Genomic DNA, 21,128 nt, shown 5'->3' on the forward strand with positions numbered 1-21,128 from the left:
TGCCACAAGGTAGGTCCTAGTATAGGACCTCACTTATGTCCGATCAGCCTCTAAACGACTGGACCTCCACAAACTCTCTAGGCGTCTTCTTCGGCGTTTCATCCCCCTCAGCTCCTCGGAGAACCAAGGAGCCAGTTGGGATCTACGCTGGGTCAGAGGCCGCAAAGGCACGACACGGTCCAAAGCCCCAGCCGCGGCCCGTTCCCAGGCCGCGACTAGTTCCTCAGTCGTGCCGTGAGCCAGACCCTCAGGAAATGGCCCAAGCTCCGTCTGGAACCTCTCCGGGTCCATCAGGTTGACCCCCTTCTTCTTTGTGGCAGCCCCTCAAATGCCGGAACACTGCCATCGTGTCACCCCTAGTCAGGGGTGGGCTTCAGCTCCTTTAGCAACGGGTTCGCTGCCCCATTGCTGGGTGGGCGTGGCCATGGTGGGCGTGGCCTAGTCGGCCGCCTTCACCATGGTTGGAAGGGGAGGGCGTTTTTTGCTCTGGAGGCTTTCCTCGAGCCTCTGGAAGGCCAAAAACTGCTTCCCCAGGCCGGAAACAGGCCTGTTTCTGGACTTCTGGAAACTCCAGTAGGCCTGTTTTTTGCCCTCTCAGACCCTCCGTATGGCCCCTGCACTTACCTGGAATGATGAATGGGCCGCATGGAGACTCCTGGGAGGGGCAGGGTAGGGTGGGAGGGGCGTGGCCAGCCAGGGGTGGCATTTGGGGGTTCGCCGAACCCCGCCGATCCTTGGCCGAACCCTGCCGTACCCCCAGGAGCCCACCTCTGCCCCTAGCTCTTCACTTCATTAGACTAGACGCACCCAGTTCTTGCAACCGTTCTTCATATGTTTTAGCCTCCAGCCCTCTAATAACCTTCGTTGCTCTTTTCTGTACTTTCCCCAAAGTCTCAACATCTTTTTTAATAATATGATGACCAAAACTGGATGCTGTATTCCAAGTGTGGCCTTCCCAAGGCATTATAAAGTGGTACTAACACTTCACATGATCTTGATTCTATCCCTCTACGAATGCAGCCTAGGCAGGCCATCTGCAAAGTGACTATGTCGTGTCCCACTCCTCCTCTGACGGCCGGGTCTGGGAAGTCTGTATCAAGCGTGGCCACGAAGCCTCTGCAGCTTTGCCAAATTCCTGTCAGAGTTCTCAGGGCAGGCAGGAATCCAAGGTGTGACTTCAGCAAACCAGATGAGACTTTGCCTGACTCAAGGAATGCCAGAAAGCAGATCCTTTATATAGGCCATGGGGTGTGGCTCCATGACTCAGCACTTATCCAGGCCTGCCCCTCCCTTCCTTTTGCTGATGTCGCCTCTCCATTCTCCGGAAGCGGGGATCTGTCCACTGTGTCTTTTCGTCCTCAGCTGCCGGCAATTCTAGCTCGTGGCTGGCTTCGTGCTCCTGTAGGGAGGTTTATTTGCTCAGTCTGTCCGGGCATGGTGCCAGGGCTGGGTGCTGGAGGCATGCCAGGCCATTCTTCTTCACTATCAGTCTCTGGCTCAGATAGCAGGAGATGGGAGGGGCCCGGCTGAGGAGAGGAGGGCGGGCGAGGCACAACAGACTAGTACTTGGGCTGCGGGTACCCTGTCCTTTTAAGACCCTCTCCCTAGCCAGCCCAGCAGTGGGTGGCTATAAAAGCTAAGCAGAGAAGCAGCTGGGTGGGGTGGATGTGGGAGCCAGAGTGAGGGTTGTGTCTGATTGGGGGAGAATTAAAACAGCCTGGAGTTCTTTTCCTAACCTGCCTCCCTGTGATAAGGCCGACTATCCCAGTCTTAGGAAAGGCTGCCTTCTCTCGGTGGAATTTGAGCTTGTTGTGTTGGTGAATAAATAAATAAAAATCGACTGGAAAATAGGAAATTTCTGATTTGAAGAACAAGAATTCCATTCTGTGTAATTTATTTATTTAATTTATTTATTTTATTTTGTCACAACAATATTTATAAATATATTTATTTATTTTTATTTATTTAATATTTATTTAATAAATATTATATAAATATTATAAATATATATATCTATATAAACATTATTATATAAATTATACATATATAAATATTATATATAAATAAATATTATATATATATATATAAATATTTATTAAAATAAATAAATATTTATTTAATTTAATATTTATTATATTTATAAATATAAATATTTATTTAATTTAATATTTATTATATTTATAAATATTTTTGTGACAACAATGTCACAACAATATTTACGGAGACGACGGTAGGATAAAACTTCATGCTGCTGAGTCAGAGCTTCAACACGTTTGAGAACCTGTAGATTTATCAACATCTAGCGTATAGGTAGTACTCGACTTATGACCGGTCGCTTATCGGCCATTTCAAGTTGCAGTGGGATCTCCCCAGGTGGACTTACGACTTGGTTTTGAAGTTCTGAGAGCTGCCCCACCACCCTGGTGGTCACATGTTTGCATGTCAGGCACTCAACAACTGGTATGTATCCATCCATCTGTCTGTCTGTCTCTGTTTCTATCAACCTTCTGCGCTCTCTCTCTCTCTCTCTGCCTTCTATCTCTTCTGTTTCTCTCTCTCTCTCTCTCTCTCTCTCTCTGCCTTCTATCTCTTTCTCTCTCTCTGTCTCTCTTTGCCTTCTCTCTCTGTGTCTCTGTATCTCTTTCTCTGTCTCTCTGTCTCTCTGTCTCTCTGTCTCTCTGTCTCTCTGTCTCTCTCTCTCTCTCTCTCTTTGTGTGTGTCTTTCTCTGTTTCTCTGCCTTTTCTCTCTCTGCCTTCTCTCTCTCTCTCTGTCTGTCTCTGTCTCTCTGTGTCTCTCTCTCTCTCTCTCTGCCTTCTCTCTCTCTGTGTATGTAGAATAGAATAGAATAGAATATTTTAATTTGTATACCGCCCTTCTCCCGAAGGACTCAGGGCGGTGAACAGGCAGATAAAATACAAACATACACAATAGTAAAAACAACCCTTAAAAAACTGATTTAAATTTGCCCAAATATTAAAATAACATACACCCCCATAAAATTACAAAAATTTAAATTTTAAAAACCCATCAAAAGTCAATTAAAATTTAAAGATAAAAAATCAAGCTAGTCCAGCCATACGAAATAAATAGGTTTTAAGTTCGCGGCGAAAGGTCCTAAGGTCTGGTAGTTGTCGAAGTCCGAGGGGAAGTTCGTTCCACAGGGTGAGCCCCACAGAAGGCCCTCCCCTGGGGGCCGCCAGTCGACACTGTTTGGCTGGCGGCACCCTGAGGAGTCCCTCTCTGTGGGAGCGCACAGGCGATGGGAGATCGAGGCCGGCAGTAGGCGGTCCCGTAAATAACCCGGTCCTAAGCCATGGGCGCTTTAAAGGTGGTAACCAATACCTTGAGCGCACCGAAAACAACAGGTAGCCAGTGCAGTCTGCGCAGGATAGGTGTTACGTAGGAGCTCCGAACCGCTCCCTCAATAACCCGCGCAGCCGCATTCTGGACTAGCTGAAGTCTCCGGGTGCTCTTCAAGGGGAGCCCCATGTAGAGAGCATTGCAGTAGTCCAGGCGAGAGGTAATGAGAGCATGAGTGACCGTGCATAAGGCATCCCGGTCCAGGAAGGGACGCAACTGGCGGATCAGGCGAACCTGATAAAAAGCTCTCCTGGAGACGGTCGCCAAATGATCTTCAAAGGACAACCGACCATCCAGGAGCATGCCCAAGTTGCGTACCTTCTCCATCGGGGCCAATGAATCACCCCCGACAGACAGCCGCATCTGCAGCTGACTGTACCGAGATGCCGGCATCCACAGCCACTCCGTCTTGGAGAGATTAAGTTTGAGCCTGTTCCTCCCCATCCAGACCCGTATGGCTTCCAAACACCGGGACAGCACTTCGACAGCTTCACTGGGGTGGCCCGGGGTGGAAAAGTACAGCTGAGTGTCATCAGCGTACAGTTGGTATCTCACCCCAAAGCCACTGATGATCTCACCCAGTGGCTTCATATAGATGTTGAACAGGAGGGGTGAGAGAATCGACCCCTGCGGCACCCCACACATGAGGCACCTTGGAGTTGATCTCTGCCCCCCTGTCAACACCGTCTGCGTCCGGTCAGAGAGGTAGGAAGAGAACCACCGATAAATGGTGCCTCCCACTCCCAACCCCTCCAACCGGCGCAGCAGGATACCATGGTCGATGGTATCAAAAGCCGCTGAGAGGTCTAATAGGACCAGGGCAGAGGAGTAACCCTTGTCCCTGGCCCTCCAGAGATCATCCACCAGTGCGACCAAAGCTGTCTCCGTACTGTATCCGGGCCGGAAGCCGGACTGGAACGGGTCTAGATAGACAGCTTCATCCAGGTGCTGGGGTAGCTGACACGCCACCACACTCTCTACAACCTTCGCCGTGAAGCGAAGATTGGAGACTGGCCGGTAATTCCCTAAAACAGCTGGGTCCAGGGAAGGCTTCTTGAGGAGGGGTCTCACCACCGCCTCTTTCAAGGCAGCAGGAAAGACACCCTCCCGCAATGAAGCATTTGTAATCCCCCGGAGCCAGCCTCGTGTCACCTCCTGAGTAGCCAGTACTAACCAGGAGGGGCATGGATCCAGTAAACATGTATGTCTCTCTCTCTGTCTCTCTCTGTCTCTCTCTTCCTTCTCTCTCTCTCTGCCTTCTCTCTCTCTATGTCTCTTTCTGTGTCTCTCTTTGTATCTCTTTCTCGCTCTCTTTCTCTCTGACCTCTCTCTCTCTCTGTGTGTCTCTGTATCTCTTTCTCTCTCTTTCTCTTTCTCTCTGTCTCTCTCTTTCCCTGTCCTGTCTGTCAAATCTATTGTATATGCTATCCATCTCGCTATCAAGCAGCTCTGAGCAGCATATAAATTTAATAAATAAATGAGGGATTTGTTGCTGAGTGCCATCTAACCATGCCTGGGGGGGCGGGGTGTGTGTGTGTCAGAATTTTGGAACTGAGTTGTTAGTACTCCTGGGGAGGTGACAGCATTTTATTTATTTATTTCTGGTTTTGGGCAAAACCAGCCCAAACAATTGAACAATTCGCTCAACAACCCCCTGCAGCTTTCACGTAACTGCCACAAAAAAGGGGCATAAAATTGAGCTGGCCACATGGGTGATCCAACTTTACAACCGTCACAACTTACGATCATTATTGTCCATTACAGTAGTAAGTCTATATACATTGCTTGGGTTGCCTGAAATTTCAAAAGTTCGTGGAGTCAAAAACATATATATAGCGAGGTGCCACGTTTTAATGTTCCATTCTGTGGAGTGTTAGGCAGAGAGGCCATGATAACGTGGGTCACTCCGTTCTAATATAGCAACGAAAGAAAACGGAACCATCTTCCCCCCCGCATGGCGTTGATGCATCTTCCTAATTTTCAAAGCCCGCCGTGTTTTATATCCTGCAGAAATCGAGCTGAATTTATGTGCCACATGAAGCCGAGCGAACGAAGGCCTTCGTCCCCAGGGGCGGAATCTGGAAACTGGACTTTAGTGGACGAAGGTGGAGAAGAGGTATTTGGAAGAGAGGATTTTAACATCCGTTGAGCTCAAACTCACTGTAGCACGGGTGTCAAACTCAACGCCCGCGGTTTGGATCTGGCCCGTGGGGTGCTTAAATCTGACCCGTTAGGTTGGCCTGGAAATATCAAAGGACCGACCCGTGGTGCCTCTGCCGGCCAAAATGGACCACAGGAGGGGAGGGGGGGAGGCATTTTTAGCCTCCTCAGCCTCCAGCAGAATTCTGCCGGCCAAAAACGGGCCTCGTGGGGCCTCCGCGTGGCCCGTTTTTGCCTGGCAGAGTGCTACAGGAGGCCATGGAGACCAAAAACGAGGCATGGGGGGTCCGCACACAGTCCCCTTGCACCCGTTTTAGCCGGCAAAGTACTGCGGGAGGTGTCCCTTCCCGCCTCCCACTAACCAGCCTGTGGAGGAGAACTACAATGCTGATCCGGCCCTCAAAATCCAGTTTGATACTTCACTCAAAGTGAGTGAAGTTAGGAATTGCTATGTATTAGTTTAAGAAAGAAGGGAATTGATAGTGTGATGGTGTGAAATGGAATATAACATAACATAACATAACATCAGAGTTGGAAGGGACCTTGGAGGCCTTCTAGTCCAACCCCCTGCCCAGGCAGGAAACCCTACACCATCTCAGTCAGATGGTTATCCAACATTTTCTTAAAAATTTCCAGTGTTGGAGCATTCACAACTTCTGAAGGCAAGTCATTCCACTTATTAATTGTTCTAACTGTCAGGAAATTTCTCCTTAGTTCTAAGTTGCTTCTTTCTTTGATCAGTTTCCACCTATTGCTTCCTGTTCTACCCTCAGGTGCTTTGGAGAACAGCCTGACTCCCTCTTCTTTGTGGCAACCCCTGAAATATAGGAACACTGCTATCATGTCTCCCCTAGTCCTTCTTTTTATTAAACTAGACATACCTAGTTCCTGCAACCGTTCTTCATATGTTTTAGCCACCAGTCCCCTAATCATCTTTGTTGCTCTTCTCTGCACTCTTTCTAGAGTCTCAACATCTTTTATACATCGTGGCGACCAAAACTGGATGCAATATTCCAAGTGTGGCCTTACCAAGGCATTGTAAAGAGGCACTAACACTTCACGTGAACTTGATTCTATCCCTCTGTTTATACAGCCCAGAACTGTGTTGGCTTTTTTAGCAGCAGCTGCACACTGCTGGCTCATATCTAAATGGTTATCCACTAGGACTCCAAGATCCCTCTCACAGGTACTACTATTGAGCAAGGTACCACATATACGGTACTGGTGCATTTTGTTTTTGGCCTAAATGTAGAACCTTACTTTTTTCACTGTTAAATTTCATTTTGTTAGATAGCGCCCAATGTTCAAGTCTGTCAAGATCTTTCTGTAACTTGAGCCTATCTTCTGGAATGTTGGCTATTCCTGCCAGCTTGGTCTCATCTGCAAATTTGATGAGTTCCCCATCTATCCCTTCGTCCAAGTCATTGATGAAGATGTTGAAGAGTACTGGGCCTAAAACAGAGCCTTGGGGTACTCCACTGCATACTTCCCTCCATGTGGATGTAGTTCCGTTGAGGACTACACGTTGAGTGCGGTTGGTCAGCCAGTTACGAATCCATCTGGTGGTGGTGCTGTCAAACCCACATTTTTCTACTTTATCTAGTAGTAGGTTATGGTCTACTTTATCAAATGCTTTACTGAAGTCCAAGTAAATTATATCGACAGCATTCCTCTGGTCTACTAATTTTGTCATTTTGTCAAAGAATGCGATAAGATTAGTCTGGCATGATCTGTTTTTGACAAACCCATGTTGTCAAAAACATATAAAAACATATAAAAACATATGTCAAAAACATGACATATGTTTTATGTCATATTTTAGATTATGTTTGTTAGTTACAATATCCTGTATTCTGTTCTGGGAAGTCTCGGGGGGGGGGAGGGGGGAAATGGGGGGGAAGGGGAAGACTATAAATTGATTGATTGCCATTGTACAGGAATAATGGTAGAATTAAACAAGTTGGAATGGTGTAAAGTCGGGACTGCTCGGTAACCACTCCTGAAGGGAAAGGGTAAGGAAAGAGGAGTAAAGAAGGAAGAAAGTAGGTAGGCAGGTGGGTAGGTTGGAAAGAAGGGAGGGAGAAGAAAGGATAGGAGGAGGAGAAGAAGGAGAAGATAGAGGGTTAGAAAGGATGGTAGTGAGAAGTGGGAAAGAGGAGGGGAAGTAGGAAAGCGAGGAGAAGGATGGTGGGGAAAGTTGAAGAAGGATGAGAAGGGAAGAAAGGATTAAGGGAGGGAGTGGCAGTCGAGCAGCCCTGATTGAGTATAATTTGAGTATACGATTGATTGTTGGATAAGTGATTGTATTATACACTGGTCAAATTGTGGGAATTATTATGGAAAATAAAAATTTTGCCTTAAAAAAAAAAAAATCCAGTTTGACACCCCTGCATTATAAATTTCTCTCAAGCTTTACAGTTAGTTTGGGGTTTCGTTTTCTCTCTCTCTCTTTCTCTGTCTCTCTCTCTGTCTCTCTCTCTCTCTCTCTCTCTGTCTCTCTCTCTCTCTCTCTGTCTCTCTCTCTCTCTCTCTCTCTCTGTCTCTCTCTCTCTGCCTTCTCTCTCTGTCTCTCTCTCTCTCTCTCTCTGCCTTCTCTCTCTGTCTCTCTCTGTCTCTCTCTCTGCCTTCTCTCTCTCTCTCTCTCTGCTTTCTCTCTTTCTCTGCCTTCTCTCTCTCTGCCTTCTCTCTCTCTCTCTCTCTCTCTCTGTCTCTCTGTGTCTCTCTCTCTCTCTCTCTGCTTTCTCTCTTTCTCTGCCTTCTCTCTCTCTGCCTTCTCTCTCTCTCTCTCTCTCTCTCTGTCTCTCTGTGTCTCTCTCTCTCTCTCTCTCTGTCTCTCTTTCTCTGCCTTCTCTCTCTGTGTTTCTGTATCTCTTTCTCTCTGCCTTCTCTCTCTCTCATGTTTCTCTGTCTCTCTCTCTGTATCTTTTTCTCTCTCTTTCTCTCTGCCTTCTCTCTCTCTCTATGTCTCTCTGTGTCTCTCTGTATCTCTCTCTCTCTCTGTCTCTCTCTCTGCCTTCTCTCCCTCCCTCTCTCTGTCTCTCTCTGTCTCTCTCTCTCTCTCTCTGTCTCTCTGTGTCTCTCTCTCTCTCTCTCTGCTTTCTCTCTCTCTCTGCCTTCTCTCTCTCTCTCTCTCTGTCTCTCTGTCTCTCTGTGTGTGTCTCTCTCTCTCTCCCTTCTCTCTCTCTGTGTATGTCTCTCTCTCTGTTTACCTCTCTCTCTGTGTGTCTCTCTCTTCCTTCTTTCTCTGTGTCTCTATCTCTTTCTCTCTCTCTGCCTTCTCTCTCTCTGTCTCTCTCTCTCTCTCTGTCTCTCTCTCTCTCTCTGGTCAAATTGTGGGAATTATTATGGAAAATAAAAATTTTGCCTTAAAAAAAAAAAAATCCAGTTTGACACCCCTGCATTATAAATTTCTCTCAAGCTTTACAGTTAGTTTGGGGTTTCGTTTTCCAGCTAAATGGGGAGAGAAGTTTGTTATAACTTGGCTGCGTTTTAAAAAAAAATACTGACTAGTACTGTACAAATGCCACAGCAGGAGGCACAGTGAGGTTATTATTCTTATGCTCCGATGGAATGCAGTTAGTCCTCAACTTACGACCGCAGTGGAGCCCAACGTTCCTGTTTGCTAAGTGAGAAATTTGTCAAGGGAGTTTTGCCCTGTTGTACGGCTTTCCTTGCCACCTTTGTTAAGTGAATCCCTGCAGCTGCGAAATTAGTAACACGGTTGGTAAGTGAATCTGGCTCCCCTCGTTGGCTTGTCAGAAGGTCGCAAAAAGGGATCACCTGACCTCCCCCCGTGACATTGCAGCCGTCATAAATGTGAGTCAGGTTTCCAAGCATCCGAATGTAGATCACATGACCATGGGGATGCTGCAACGGATGTATTTGTGAAAAATGGTCACAAGTCACTTTTTTCATGCTGTTGTAACTTTGAACGGTCACTAAATGAATTTTGTAGGTCGAGGACTACCTGTAAGACGGATACCGTTGGAGTTGCTGTATGGCCCTCAGTTGTGATACACCTAGAGAAGTATTGGAGAGGCTAACCCTTTCTCGGTTGACAATACTAGTGCTGAGTCTGAGTGTGTTTGTGTGTGTGTTTGAGTGAATGTTGACTCCTGATGACTCCCGGACAAGTCATAATTTCATAATAATTTCATAATAACAGAGTTGGAAGAGACCTTGGAGGTCTTCTAGTCCAACCCCTTGCCCAGGCAGGAAACCCTATACCATTTCAGATAAATGGTTATTCAACATTTTCTTAAAAACTTCCAGTGTTGGAGCATTCACAACTTCTGCAGGCAAGTCGTTCCACTTATTGATTGTTCTGACTGTCAGGAAATTTCTCCTTAGTTCTGAGTTGCTTCTTTCCTTGATTAATTTCCTCCCATTGCTTTTTGTTCTACCCTCAGGTGCTTTGGAGAATAGTTTGACTCCCTCTTCTTTGTGGCAACCCCTGAGATATTGGAAGACTGATATCATGTCTCCCCTAGTCCTTCTTTTCATTAAACTAGACATACCGAGTTCCTGCAACCGTTCTTCATATGTTTTGTTTTGTTTTTATTCAAAAGTTTTACAGAAAATTTCCCCTTCCCCCTCCCTCCCCTCCTTCACAACCCCTTCCCCCCGACTTCCCAGAACGAGCACAAGGTATAGTTAAAATAAAACAAACATATGCTAAAAAAATTTCGACCCAACTTAATTATACCCTACAATCATCAATTCCTAACTTCCCCCGAAAACAATCAGAAATAATACATCATAATCATTCAAAAACAGTCTGATAACTCTTAGTCTGATATCTACTTTGAATATAGTCAATCCATTTTTTCCATTCCTTTAAGTATCTTTCTTGCGTATTGTCTTTCAAAAGGCTGATATCTTAGCCATCTCAGCTAAATTGGCAACTTTCAATATCCATTCTTCTATTGTAGGTACTTCTTTTTTCTTCCAGTATTGTCCTATTAGTAATCTTGCTGCTGTTATTAGATTTAAAATCAATTTAGTCTCAATTACTGTACAGTCCGTAATAATTCCCAACAAAAAAAATTGCGGCAGGAACTTTATCTTCTTTTTCAAAACATTTTGTAAAATCCACCAAATTTTTATCCAAAAGGCCTTTATATCGTTACAAGTCCACCAAATATGAAAATATGTAGCATCATCACAATTACATCTCCAACATTTTGCTTGCATATCTGGGTACATACGCGATAATTTCTCGTTCTTCATATGTTTTAGCCTCCAGTCCCCTAATCATCTTTGTTGCTCTTCTCTGCCTTCTCTCTCTCTCTCATGTTTCTCTGTCTCTCTCTCTGTATCTTTTTCTCTCTCTTTCTCTCTGCCTTCTCTCTCTCTCTATGTCTCTCTGTGTCTCTCTGTATCTGTCTCTCTTTCTGTCTCTCTTTGCCTTCTCTCTCTCTCTCTCTCTCTATGTCTCTCTGTGACTCTGTATCTCTCTCTCTCTGTCTCTCTTTGCCTTTATCTCTCTCTCTCTCTCTCTCTCTCTGTGTGTGTGTCTTTCTCTCTTTCTCTGCCTTCTCTCTCTCTGCTTTCTCTCTCTCTGTCTCTCTCTGTCTCTCTCTGTCTCTCTCTCTCTCTGCCTTCTCTCTCTGTGTGTCTCTCTCTCTGTCTCTCTCTCTCTCTCTGTCTCCCTCTCTTTCTCTCTCTGTCTCTCTCTGTCTCTCTCTGTCTCTCTCTGTGTGTGTGTCTCTCTCTCTCTCTCTTTGTGTCTCTCTCTTCCTTCTCTCTGTGTTTCTGTATCTCTTTCTCTCTCTCTGCCTTCTCTCTCTCTCTCTTTCATGTTTCTCTGTCTCTCTCTCTGTATCTTTCTCTCTCTCTTTCTCTCTGCCTTCTCTCTCTCTCTCTGTCTCTGTCTCTCTCTTTCTCTCTCTCTATTTCTCTTTCTGTGTCTCTCTTTGTATCTCTTTCTCTCTCTCTTTCTCTCTGACCTCTCTCTCTCTCTCTGTGTATCTCTTTCTCTTTCTCTCTGTCTCTCTCTTTCCCTGTCCTGTCTGTCAAATCTATTGTATATGCTATCCATCTTGCTATCAAGCAGCTCTGAGCAGCATATAAATTTAATAAATAAATGAGGGATTTGTTGCTGAGCGCCATCTAACCATGCCTGGGGGGCGGGTGTGTGTGTGTCAGAATTTTGGAACTGAGTTGTTAGTACTCCTGGGGAGGTGACAGCATTTTATTTATTTATTTCTGGTTTTGGGCAAAACCAGCCCAAACAATTGAACAATTCACCCAACAACCCCCTGCAGCTTTCACGTAACCGCCACAAAAAAGGGGCATAAAATTGAGTTGGCCACATGGGTGATCCAACTTTACAACCGTCACAACTTACAGTCATTATTGTCCATTACAGTAGTAAGTCTATATACATTGCTTGGGTTGCCTGAAATTTCAAAAGTTCGTGGAGTCAAAAACATATATATAGCGAGGTGCCACGTTTTAATGTTCCATTCTGTGGAGTGTTAGGCAGAGAGGCCACGATAACGTGGGTCACTCCGTTCTAATATAGCAACGAAAGAAAACGGAACCATCTTCCCCCCCGCATGGCGTTGATGCGTCTTCCTAATTTTCAAAGCCCGCCGTGTTTTATATCCTGCAGAAATCGAGCGGAATTTATGTGCCACATGAAGCCGAGCGAACGAAGGCCTTCGTCCCCGGGGGCGGAATCCGGAAACTGGACTTTAGTGGACGAAGGTGGAGAAGAGGTATTTGGAAGAGAGGATTTTAACGTCCGTTGAGCTCAAACTCACTGTAGCACGGGTGTCAAACTCAAGGCCCGCGGTCTGGATCCGGCCCGTGGGGTGCTTAAATCTGGCCCGTTAGGTTGGCCTGGAAATATCAAAGGACCGACCCGTGGTGCCTCTGCCGGCCAAAATGGGCCACGGGGGGGGGAGGGGGGGAGGCATTTTTAGCCTCCTCAGCCTCCAGCAGAATTCTGCCGGCCAAAAACGGGCCTCGTGGGGCCTCCGCGTGGCCCGTTTTTGCCTGGCAGAGTGCTACAGGAGGCCATGGAGACCAAAAACGAGGCATGGGGGGTCCGCACACAGTCCCCTTGCACCCGTTTTAGCCGGCAAAGTACTGCAGGAGGTGTCCCTCCCCCCCTCCCACCAACCAGCCTGTGGAGGAGAACTACAATGCTGATCCGGCCCTCAAAATCTATGTATTAGTTTAAGAAAGAAGGGAATTGATAGTGTGATGGTGTGAAATGGAATATGTTTTATGTCATATTTTAGATTATGTTTGTTAGTTACAATATCCTGTATTCTGTTCTGGGAAGTCTCGGGGAATGGGGGAAGGAAGACTGTAAATTGATTGGTTGCCATTGTACAGGAATAATGGTAGAATTAAACAAGTTGGAATGGTGTAAAGTCGGGACTGCTTGGTAACCACTCCTGAAGGGAAAGGGTAAGGAAAGAGGAGTAAAGAAGGAAGAAAGTAGGTAGGCAGGTGGGTAGGTAGGAAAGAAGGGAGGGAGAAGAAAGGATAGGAGGAGGAGAAGAAGGAGAAGATAGAGGGGTAGAAAGGATGGTAGTGAGAAGTGGAAGAGGAGGGAAGTAGGAAAGCGAGGAGAAGGATGGTGGGAAAGTTGAAGAAGGATGAGAAGGAAGAAAGGATTAAGGAGGGAGGCAGTCGAGCAGCCCTGATTGAGTATAATTTGAGTATAGGATTGATTGTTGGATAAGTGATTGTATTATACACTGGTCAAATTGTGGGAATTATTATGGAAAATAAAAATTTGCCTTAAAAAAATAAAATCAGTTTGACACCCCTGCATTATAAATTTCTCTCAAGCTTTACAGTTAGTTTGGGGTTTGCTTCCAGCTAAATGGGAGAGAAGTTTGTTATAACTTGGCTGCTTTAAAAAAAATACTGACTAGTACTGTACAAATGCCACAGCAGGAGGCACAGTGAGGTTATTATTCTTATGATGGAATGCAGTTAGTCCTCAACTTACAGTGGAGCCCAACGCCCTGTTTGCTAAGTGAGAAATTTGTCAAGGGAGTTTTGCCCTGTTATGCGCTTTCCTTGCCACCTTTGTTAAGTGAATCCCTGCAGCTGCGAAATTAGTAACACGGTTGGTAAGTGAATCTGGCTCCCCTCGTTGGCTTGTCAGAAGGTCGCAAAAAGGGATCACCTGACCTCCCCCCGGGACATTGCAGCCGTCATAAATGTGAGTCAGGTTTCCAAGCATCCAATGTAGATCACGTGACCATGGGGATGCTGCAGACAATTTGTGAAAATGAGACAAGTCACTTTTTTCATGCTGTTGTAACTTTGAACGGTCACTACATGAATTTTGTAGGTCGAGGACTACCTGTAAGACGGATACCGTTGGAGTTGCTGTATGGCCCTCAGTTGTGATACAGCCTAGAGAAGTATTGGAGAGGCTAACCCTTTCTCACTTGACAATACTAGTGCTGAGTCTGAGTGTGTTTGTGTGTGTGTTTGAGTGAGTGTTGACTCCTGATGACTGCCCGGACAAGTCATAATTTCATAATAATTTCATAATAACAGAGTTGGAAGGGACCTTGGAGGTCTTCTAGTCCAACCCCTTGCCCAGGCAGGAAACCCTATACCATTTCAGATAAATGGTTATTCAACATTTTCTTAAAAACTTCCAGTGTTGGACCATTCACAATTTCTGCAGGCAAGTCGTTCCACTTATTGATTGTTCTGACTGTCAGGAAATTTCTCCTTAGTTCTGAGTTGCTTCTTTCCTTGATTAATTTCCTCCCATTGCTTTTTGTTCTACCCTCAGGTGCTTTGGAGAATAGTTTGACTCCCTCTTCTTTGTGGCAACCCCTGAGATATTGGAAGACTGATATCATGTCTCCCCTAGTCCTTCTTTTCATTAATCTAGACATACCGAGTTCCTGCAACCGTTCTTCATATGTTTTGTTTTGTTTTTATTCAAAAAGTTTTACAGAAAATTTTTTTCCCCCTTTCCCCCTCCTCTCCCCTCCTTCACAACCCCTCCCCCGACTTCCCAGAACGAGCACAAGGTATAGTTAAAATAAAACAAACATATGCTAAAAAATTCGTCCCAACTTAATTATACCCTACAATCATCAATTCTAACTTCCCGAAAACAATAAAAAATAATACATCATAATCATTCAAAAACAGTCTGATAACTCTTAGTCTGATATCTACTTTGAATATAGTCAATCCATTTTTTCCATTCCTTTAAGTATCTTTCTTGCGTATTGTCTTTCAAAAAGGCTGATATCTTCGCCATCTCAGCCAAATTGGCAACTTTCAATATCCATTCTTCTATTGTAGGTACTTCTTTTTTCTTCCAGTATTGTCCTATTAGTAATCTTGCTGCTGTTATTAGATTTAAAATCAATTTAGTCTCAATTACTGTACAGTCCGTAATAATTCCCAACAAAAAAAATTGCGGCAGGAACTTTATCTTCTTTTTCAAAACATTTTGTAAAATCCACCAAATTTTTATCCAAAAGGCCTTTATATCGTTACAAGTCCACCAAATATGAAAATATGTAGCATCATCACAATTACATCTCCAACATTTTGCTTGCATATCTGGGTACATACGCGATAATTTCTCGTTCTTCATATGTTTTAGCCTCCAGTCCCCTAATCATCTTTGTTGCTCTTCTCTGCACTCTTTCCAGAGTCTCAGCATCTTTTTTACATCGTGGCGACCAAAACTGGATGCAATATTCCAAGTGTGGCCTTACCAAGGCATTATAAAGTGGCACTAACACTTCACATGATCTTGATTCTATCCCTCTGTTTATGCAGCCCAGAACTGTGTTGGCTTTTTTGGCAGCTGCTGCACACTGCTGGCTCATATCTAAATGGTTGTCCACTAGGACAACCATTTAGATATGAGCCACATGTCCTAGTGGATATAACCATTTAGATATAAATTTAGATACAACCATTTAGATATAACTGCAGTTTTCTTGGCCAGGTTTTATGGAAGTGGTTTGCCATTGCCTCCTTCCTAGGGCTGAGAGAGAGTGACTGGCTGTCAGGACTGCCGCCTCAAACCCGCATTGTACTTTTGCTTTGGTGCCAGCCCGCCATGAGCTCTTGGGGAGGTTGGTGGGGGGAAGGTAAACGAATGGGAGGGGGGGAAGAAGGTTCCACTATTCACTGTGGTGGTGGAGACACAACTGTCTGAGGAGAAATGTAGCCGCATATCAGAGAAAACCAACAACATCTGGTTTGAGTTTGATTGGAAAATCAGGAACCAAAGGTGGAGGGAGTCTTGGGGAAATGCATTGGGAAATTTGGCACGCGAACCTCAGATCTGGCTTTGCTTTATTGTAGTCTGCTTGACTTTTAGTACATTATTCACCAAACGGAGCCGAGGATCGTTCTTACTTAAAGGTTCGAGCTGAGGCAGGGCTGATATCAGCCCAAGGTCACACTTCACGTTTAGGGTAGGACTAGAACTCCCAGTCTCCCAGTTTTAGCCTTAGCGCCTTAAACAACTACACCAAACGGCTCAACCTTAACCGTACGAAACGCAGGTCCTTGATTCAGGTTTCTTTCACCCCCCCAGGATGAAGATCCCGAAACTAGCTGGGTTCTTCTTCTGGAAGATGATCTGGTGGCCCTTTTATCTCAGTTCCCCTTCCACGAACTTTTCCAGCACATGCTTGGCTTCGATGTTGAAGGTGAGCAATTTTACAAAGCTAGCTCCGTTCCCGGGGTTTTTAAAAATTAAATTAAAACGGGAAACAGCTGCCTTCAGCAGAACTCATTCGGGAATGTAGATTTCATGAGGTTTGGGCCAGCAGAAGTTTCTCTCTCTGATTTTTTTAAAGTGTTTTGCTGTTTTCCTTTGATGCTTGCAATATTGTATTTGACTCTGCGTTGTATGAAGACTTCATTGTGTTTATTTCTTGAGGTCTATGTGTGGGGGAATACACTATATTAAAAAATAAGAGGGAGAGGGGGGAAAAATGTAGCATCCATATAACATAATGGCATTCCGTGCGCCTTGGCGTAGAGCAGAGGTGGGGAACTACAGTCCCTTTATGACTTGTGGACTTCAACTCCCAGAATTCCTGAGCCAGCATGGGGAAATCTATGGCCCCTTTATGACTTGTGGACTTCAACTCCCAGAATTCCTGAGCCAGCATGGGGAAATCTATGGCCCCTTTATGACTTGTGGACTTCAACTCCTAGAATTCCTGTGCCAGCAGGGGGAACTATGGTCCCTTTAAGACTTGTAGATTTCACTTCCCAAAATTCCTGAGTCCTGAGCCAGCAGAGGGAACTATGGCCCCTTTATGACTTGTGGACTTCAACTCCCAGAATTCCTGAGCCAGCAGGGGGAACTATGGTCCCTTTAAGACTTGTAGATTTCACCTCCCAAAATTCCTGAGTCCTGAGCCAGCAGGGGGAACTACGGCCCCTTTATGACTTGTGGACTTCAACTCCCAGAATTCCTGAGCCAGCAGGGGGAACTATGGTCCCTTTAAGACTTGTAGATTTCACCTCCCAAAATTCCTGAGTCCTGAGCCAGCAGGGGGAACTACGGCCCCTTTATGACTTGTGGACTTCAACTCCCAGAATTCCTGAGCCAGCAGGGGGAACTATGGTCCCTTTAAGACTTGTAGATTTCACCTCCCAAAATTCCTGAGTCCTGAGCCAGCAGGGGGAACTATGGCCTTTGACTTGTGGACTTCAACTCCCAGAATTCCTAAGCCAGCAGGGGGAACTATGGTCCCTTTAAGACTTGTAGATTTCACCTCCCAAAATTCCTGAGTCCTGAGCCAGCAGGGGGAACTATAGCCCCTTTATGACTTGTGGACTTCAACTCCCAGAATTCCTGAGTCCTGAGCCAGCAAGGGGAACTATGGCCCCTTTATGACTTGTGGACTTCAACTCCCAGCATTCCTGAGCCAGCATGGGGAAATCTATGGCCCCTTTATGACTTGTGGACTTCAACTCCCAGAATTCCTGAGCCAGCATGGGGGAACTATGGCCCCTTTATGACTTGTGGACTTCAACTCCCAGAATTCCTGAGCCAGCATGGGGAAATCTATGGCCCCTTTATGACTTGTGGACTTCAACTCCCAGAATTCCTGAGCTAGCCATGCTGTCTCAGGAATTCTGGGAGTTAAAGTCCAAAAGTCATGAAAGGGCCATTGTTCCCCATCCCTGGCATAAAGTCATGCTGGCCACATGACCACAGAAGCATCTTTGAACAAAGCTGGCTCCCTTGGTGAAGAAACAGAGATCAGCACCATCCCTTAGCGTCAGACACGACTGAACAGGGGAAACTTTATCTTTACTTTAGTATTTGCACATAGGTAAAGGTAAAGATAATAATAATAATAATAATAATAATAATAATAATAATAATAATAATAATAATAATAATAATAATAATAATAATAATAATATTTTAATTTGTATATCGCCTTTCTCCCGAAGGACTCAGGGCGGTTTACAGCCAGAATAAAATACAACAACAACACATACAATATTAAAAACAAACATTAAAAAACTTATTCAATTTGGCCGAATATTAAAATATGATCAACCCTATAAAATTAATAAAAATTACAAACCCATAAAATCATCTAAAAATTTTAAAAAAATCAAGCCAGTCCAGCAAGACGGAATAAATAAGTCTTAAGTTCGCGGCGAAAGGTCCGAAGGTCAGATAGTTGTCGAAGTGCAGGGGGAAGTTCGTTCCACAGGGTAGGAGCCCCCACAGAGAAGGCCCTTCCCCTGGGAGCCGCCAGCCGACATTGCTTGGCTGACGGCACCCTAAGGAGTCCCTCTCTGTGAGAACGCACCGGTCGCTGGGAGATAGAAGATGGCAGCAGACGGTCCTGTAAGTAACCCGGTCCTAAGCCATGGAGCGCTTTAAAGGTGGTCACCGATACCTTGAAGCGCACCCGGAAGACAACAGGCAGCCAGTGCAGTCTACGCAGGATGGGTGTTACATGGGAGCTCCGAACCGCTCCCTCTATCACCCGCGCAGCTGCATTCTGGACCAACTGGAGCCTCCGGGTGCTCTTCAAGGGGAGCCCCATGTAGAGAGCATTGCAGTAGTTCAAGCGAGAGGTAACAAAAGCATGAGTGACCGTGCATAAGGCATCACGGTCCAGGAAGGGGCGCAACTGGCGAATCAGGCGAACCTGATAAAAAGCTCTCCTGAAGACGGCCGTCAAATGATCTTCGAAAGATCGAAAGCCCATCCAGGAGAACGGCCAAGTTGCGCACCCCTTCCATCGGGGCCAATGACTTGCCCCCAACAGTCAGCCGCGGCTGCAGCTGACTGTACCGGGGTGCCGGCATCCACAGCCACTCCGTCTTGGAGGGATTAAGCTTGAGCCTGTTCCTCCCCATCCAGACCCATACGGCTTCTAGACACCGGGACAGTACTTTGATAGCTTCGTTGGGGTGGCCTGGGGTGGAAAAGTACAGCTGCGTATCATCAGCGTACAGTTGGTACTTCACCCCAAAGCCACTGATGATCTCACCCAGCGGCTTCATATAGATGTTGAACAGGAGAGGCGAGAGAATCGACCCCTGCAGCACCCCACACATGAGGCACCTCGGGGTCGATTTCTGCCCCCCTGCCAACATCGTCTGCGTCCGGTCAGAGAGATAGGAGGAGAACTACCGATAAACGGTGCCTCCCACTCCCAGACTCCCCAGCCGGCGCAGCAGGATACCATGGTCGATGGTATCAAAAGCCGCTGAGAGGTCTAATAGGACCAGGGCAGATGAATAACCCTTGTCCCTGGCCCTCCAGAGATCATCCACCAACGCGACCAAAGCCGTCTCCGTACTGTAACCGGGTCGAAAGCCGGACTGGAACGGGTCTAGATAGACAGTTTCATCCAGGTACTGGGGTAATTGACGTGCCACCGCACTCTCTACAACCTTCGCCGTAAAGCGAAGGTTGGAGACCGGACGATAATTTCCTAAAACAGCTGGGTCCAGGGAAGGCTTCTTGAGGAGGGGTCTCACCACCGCCTCTTTCAAGGCAGCAGGAAAGACACCCTCCCGCAAGGAAGCATTTGTAATCCCCCAGAGCCAGCCTCGTGTCACCTCCTGCATGGCCAGCACCAACCAGGAGGGGCACGAGTCCAGCAAACATGTGGTGGCATTCAACTTCCCCAGCAACCTGTCCATATCCTCGGGAGTCACAGGGTCAAAATTATCCCAAACAGTCTCAACAAGACGTGTCTCGAACCTCTCGTCTGGATCTACCCAATTTTGATCCAATCCATCCCGAAGCTGAATGATTTTATCGTATAGATAACCGTTAAACTCCTCGGCACGCCCTTGTAATGGGTCCTCCTGCCCCTCCTGTTGAAGGAGAGAGCGGGTCACCCGAAACAGGGCGGCCGGGCTATTATCTGCCGACATAAACTTAAGAACGCTTCGCATCTCTCAATGCCACTAGGTAGGTCCTACTATAGGACCTAACTAGTGTCCGGTCAGCCTCCGAATGGCTGGATCTCCAAGCACTCTCTAGGCGTCTTCTCCGGCGTTTCGTCCCCCTCAGCTCCTTGGAGAACCAAGGAGCTGGTTGAGCCTACGCCGGGTCAGAGGCCGCAAAGGCACGACACTGTCCAAAGCTCCAGCCGTGGCCTGTTCCCAGGCCGCGACTAGTTCTTCAGCCGTGCCGCGGGCCAGATTCTCGGGAACCGGCCCAAGCTCCGTCAGGAACCTTCTCGTTCCCCACGCACATATGTGCTAGTCGTTCCCGACTCAAGGGGGTGGTGCTCATCTCCATTTCAAAGCCGAAGAGCCAGCACTGTCTGAAGACATCTCCATGGTCATGTGACCGGATTGACTCAACGCCAAAGGCTCATGGAGCTTTGTTACAGTACCTTCCCACCAAGGGTGGTCCCTATTTTTCTACTTGCATTTTTTACGTGCTTTCGAACTGCTAGGTTGGCAGAAGTTGGGACAAGCCGCGGGAGCTCACCCTGTTAGGCGGCACTAAGGATTCGAAACGTGAATATTTTAGCCACTGAGCCAGCACGTCCCTTTTGAGTATATAAGTAGCTTTTAATGAGTTTTCAACAGGACCCTGAAAATCTTCATGATAGACACCATTGAAACAGCCCACAAAAAATTATTGGGGAGAAACGTAACATTGAAGGAACAAATGCAAGAATGGAACCAAAATCACTCCCAGGGTTACAAGAGGCCTATAAACCATCCAGAGTTACTCTGTGGTAAGATGGGCAGCCAATAAATTTTATAAATAAATAGAATATCGTAATAAAGAGACTGAATTTGTGGCTTAGGCTAAGGATGTCAGGCCTTCCCAAAGGGTCCCAACAGACCTGGTTGTGCCAATTGGCCTGGGTCCATGCGATGGGTCCATGCCACGTTGGAGGTTGTTAGTGCGCTCTGAGGAAGATCTCATCTCTATCGCATTGTATTTTGGCGCTCTCAGGCGTGAAAGGCCAGGTCCACACACGGTCCAGTTAAACCGATTTATTGGTCATCATGCCTATGCATCGGAATCTTCTCAACTAACTGTTCACACCTGAATTGGAGTTAGCAAAATTTCAACACAATTCAGGGGAGGTTGGACTTCAACCACTTGGATTGGGTTTGGGGGGATGGG

At 46.3% G+C, this 21,128-nt stretch overlaps 1 protein-coding gene across 1 annotated transcript in view; it reads left to right on the plus strand.

Moving 5' to 3' along the window:
• The window catches only part of EPG5 (ectopic P-granules 5 autophagy tethering factor), a 163,142-nt gene that overhangs the window by 42,595 nt on the left and 99,419 nt on the right, over positions 1–21,128 (plus strand). Inside the window, exons 7-8 of the mRNA XM_058171212.1 lie at positions 5,372–5,477; positions 16,077–16,191. Coding sequence (XP_058027195.1) covers positions 5,372–5,477; positions 16,077–16,191 — 221 coding nt within the window. The remainder of the gene's footprint in view (positions 1–5,371; positions 5,478–16,076; positions 16,192–21,128) is intronic.

Source organism: Ahaetulla prasina, chromosome 2, assembly GCF_028640845.1.
Source record: "Ahaetulla prasina isolate Xishuangbanna chromosome 2, ASM2864084v1, whole genome shotgun sequence".
Lineage (NCBI taxonomy): Eukaryota > Metazoa > Chordata > Lepidosauria > Squamata > Colubridae > Ahaetulla > Ahaetulla prasina.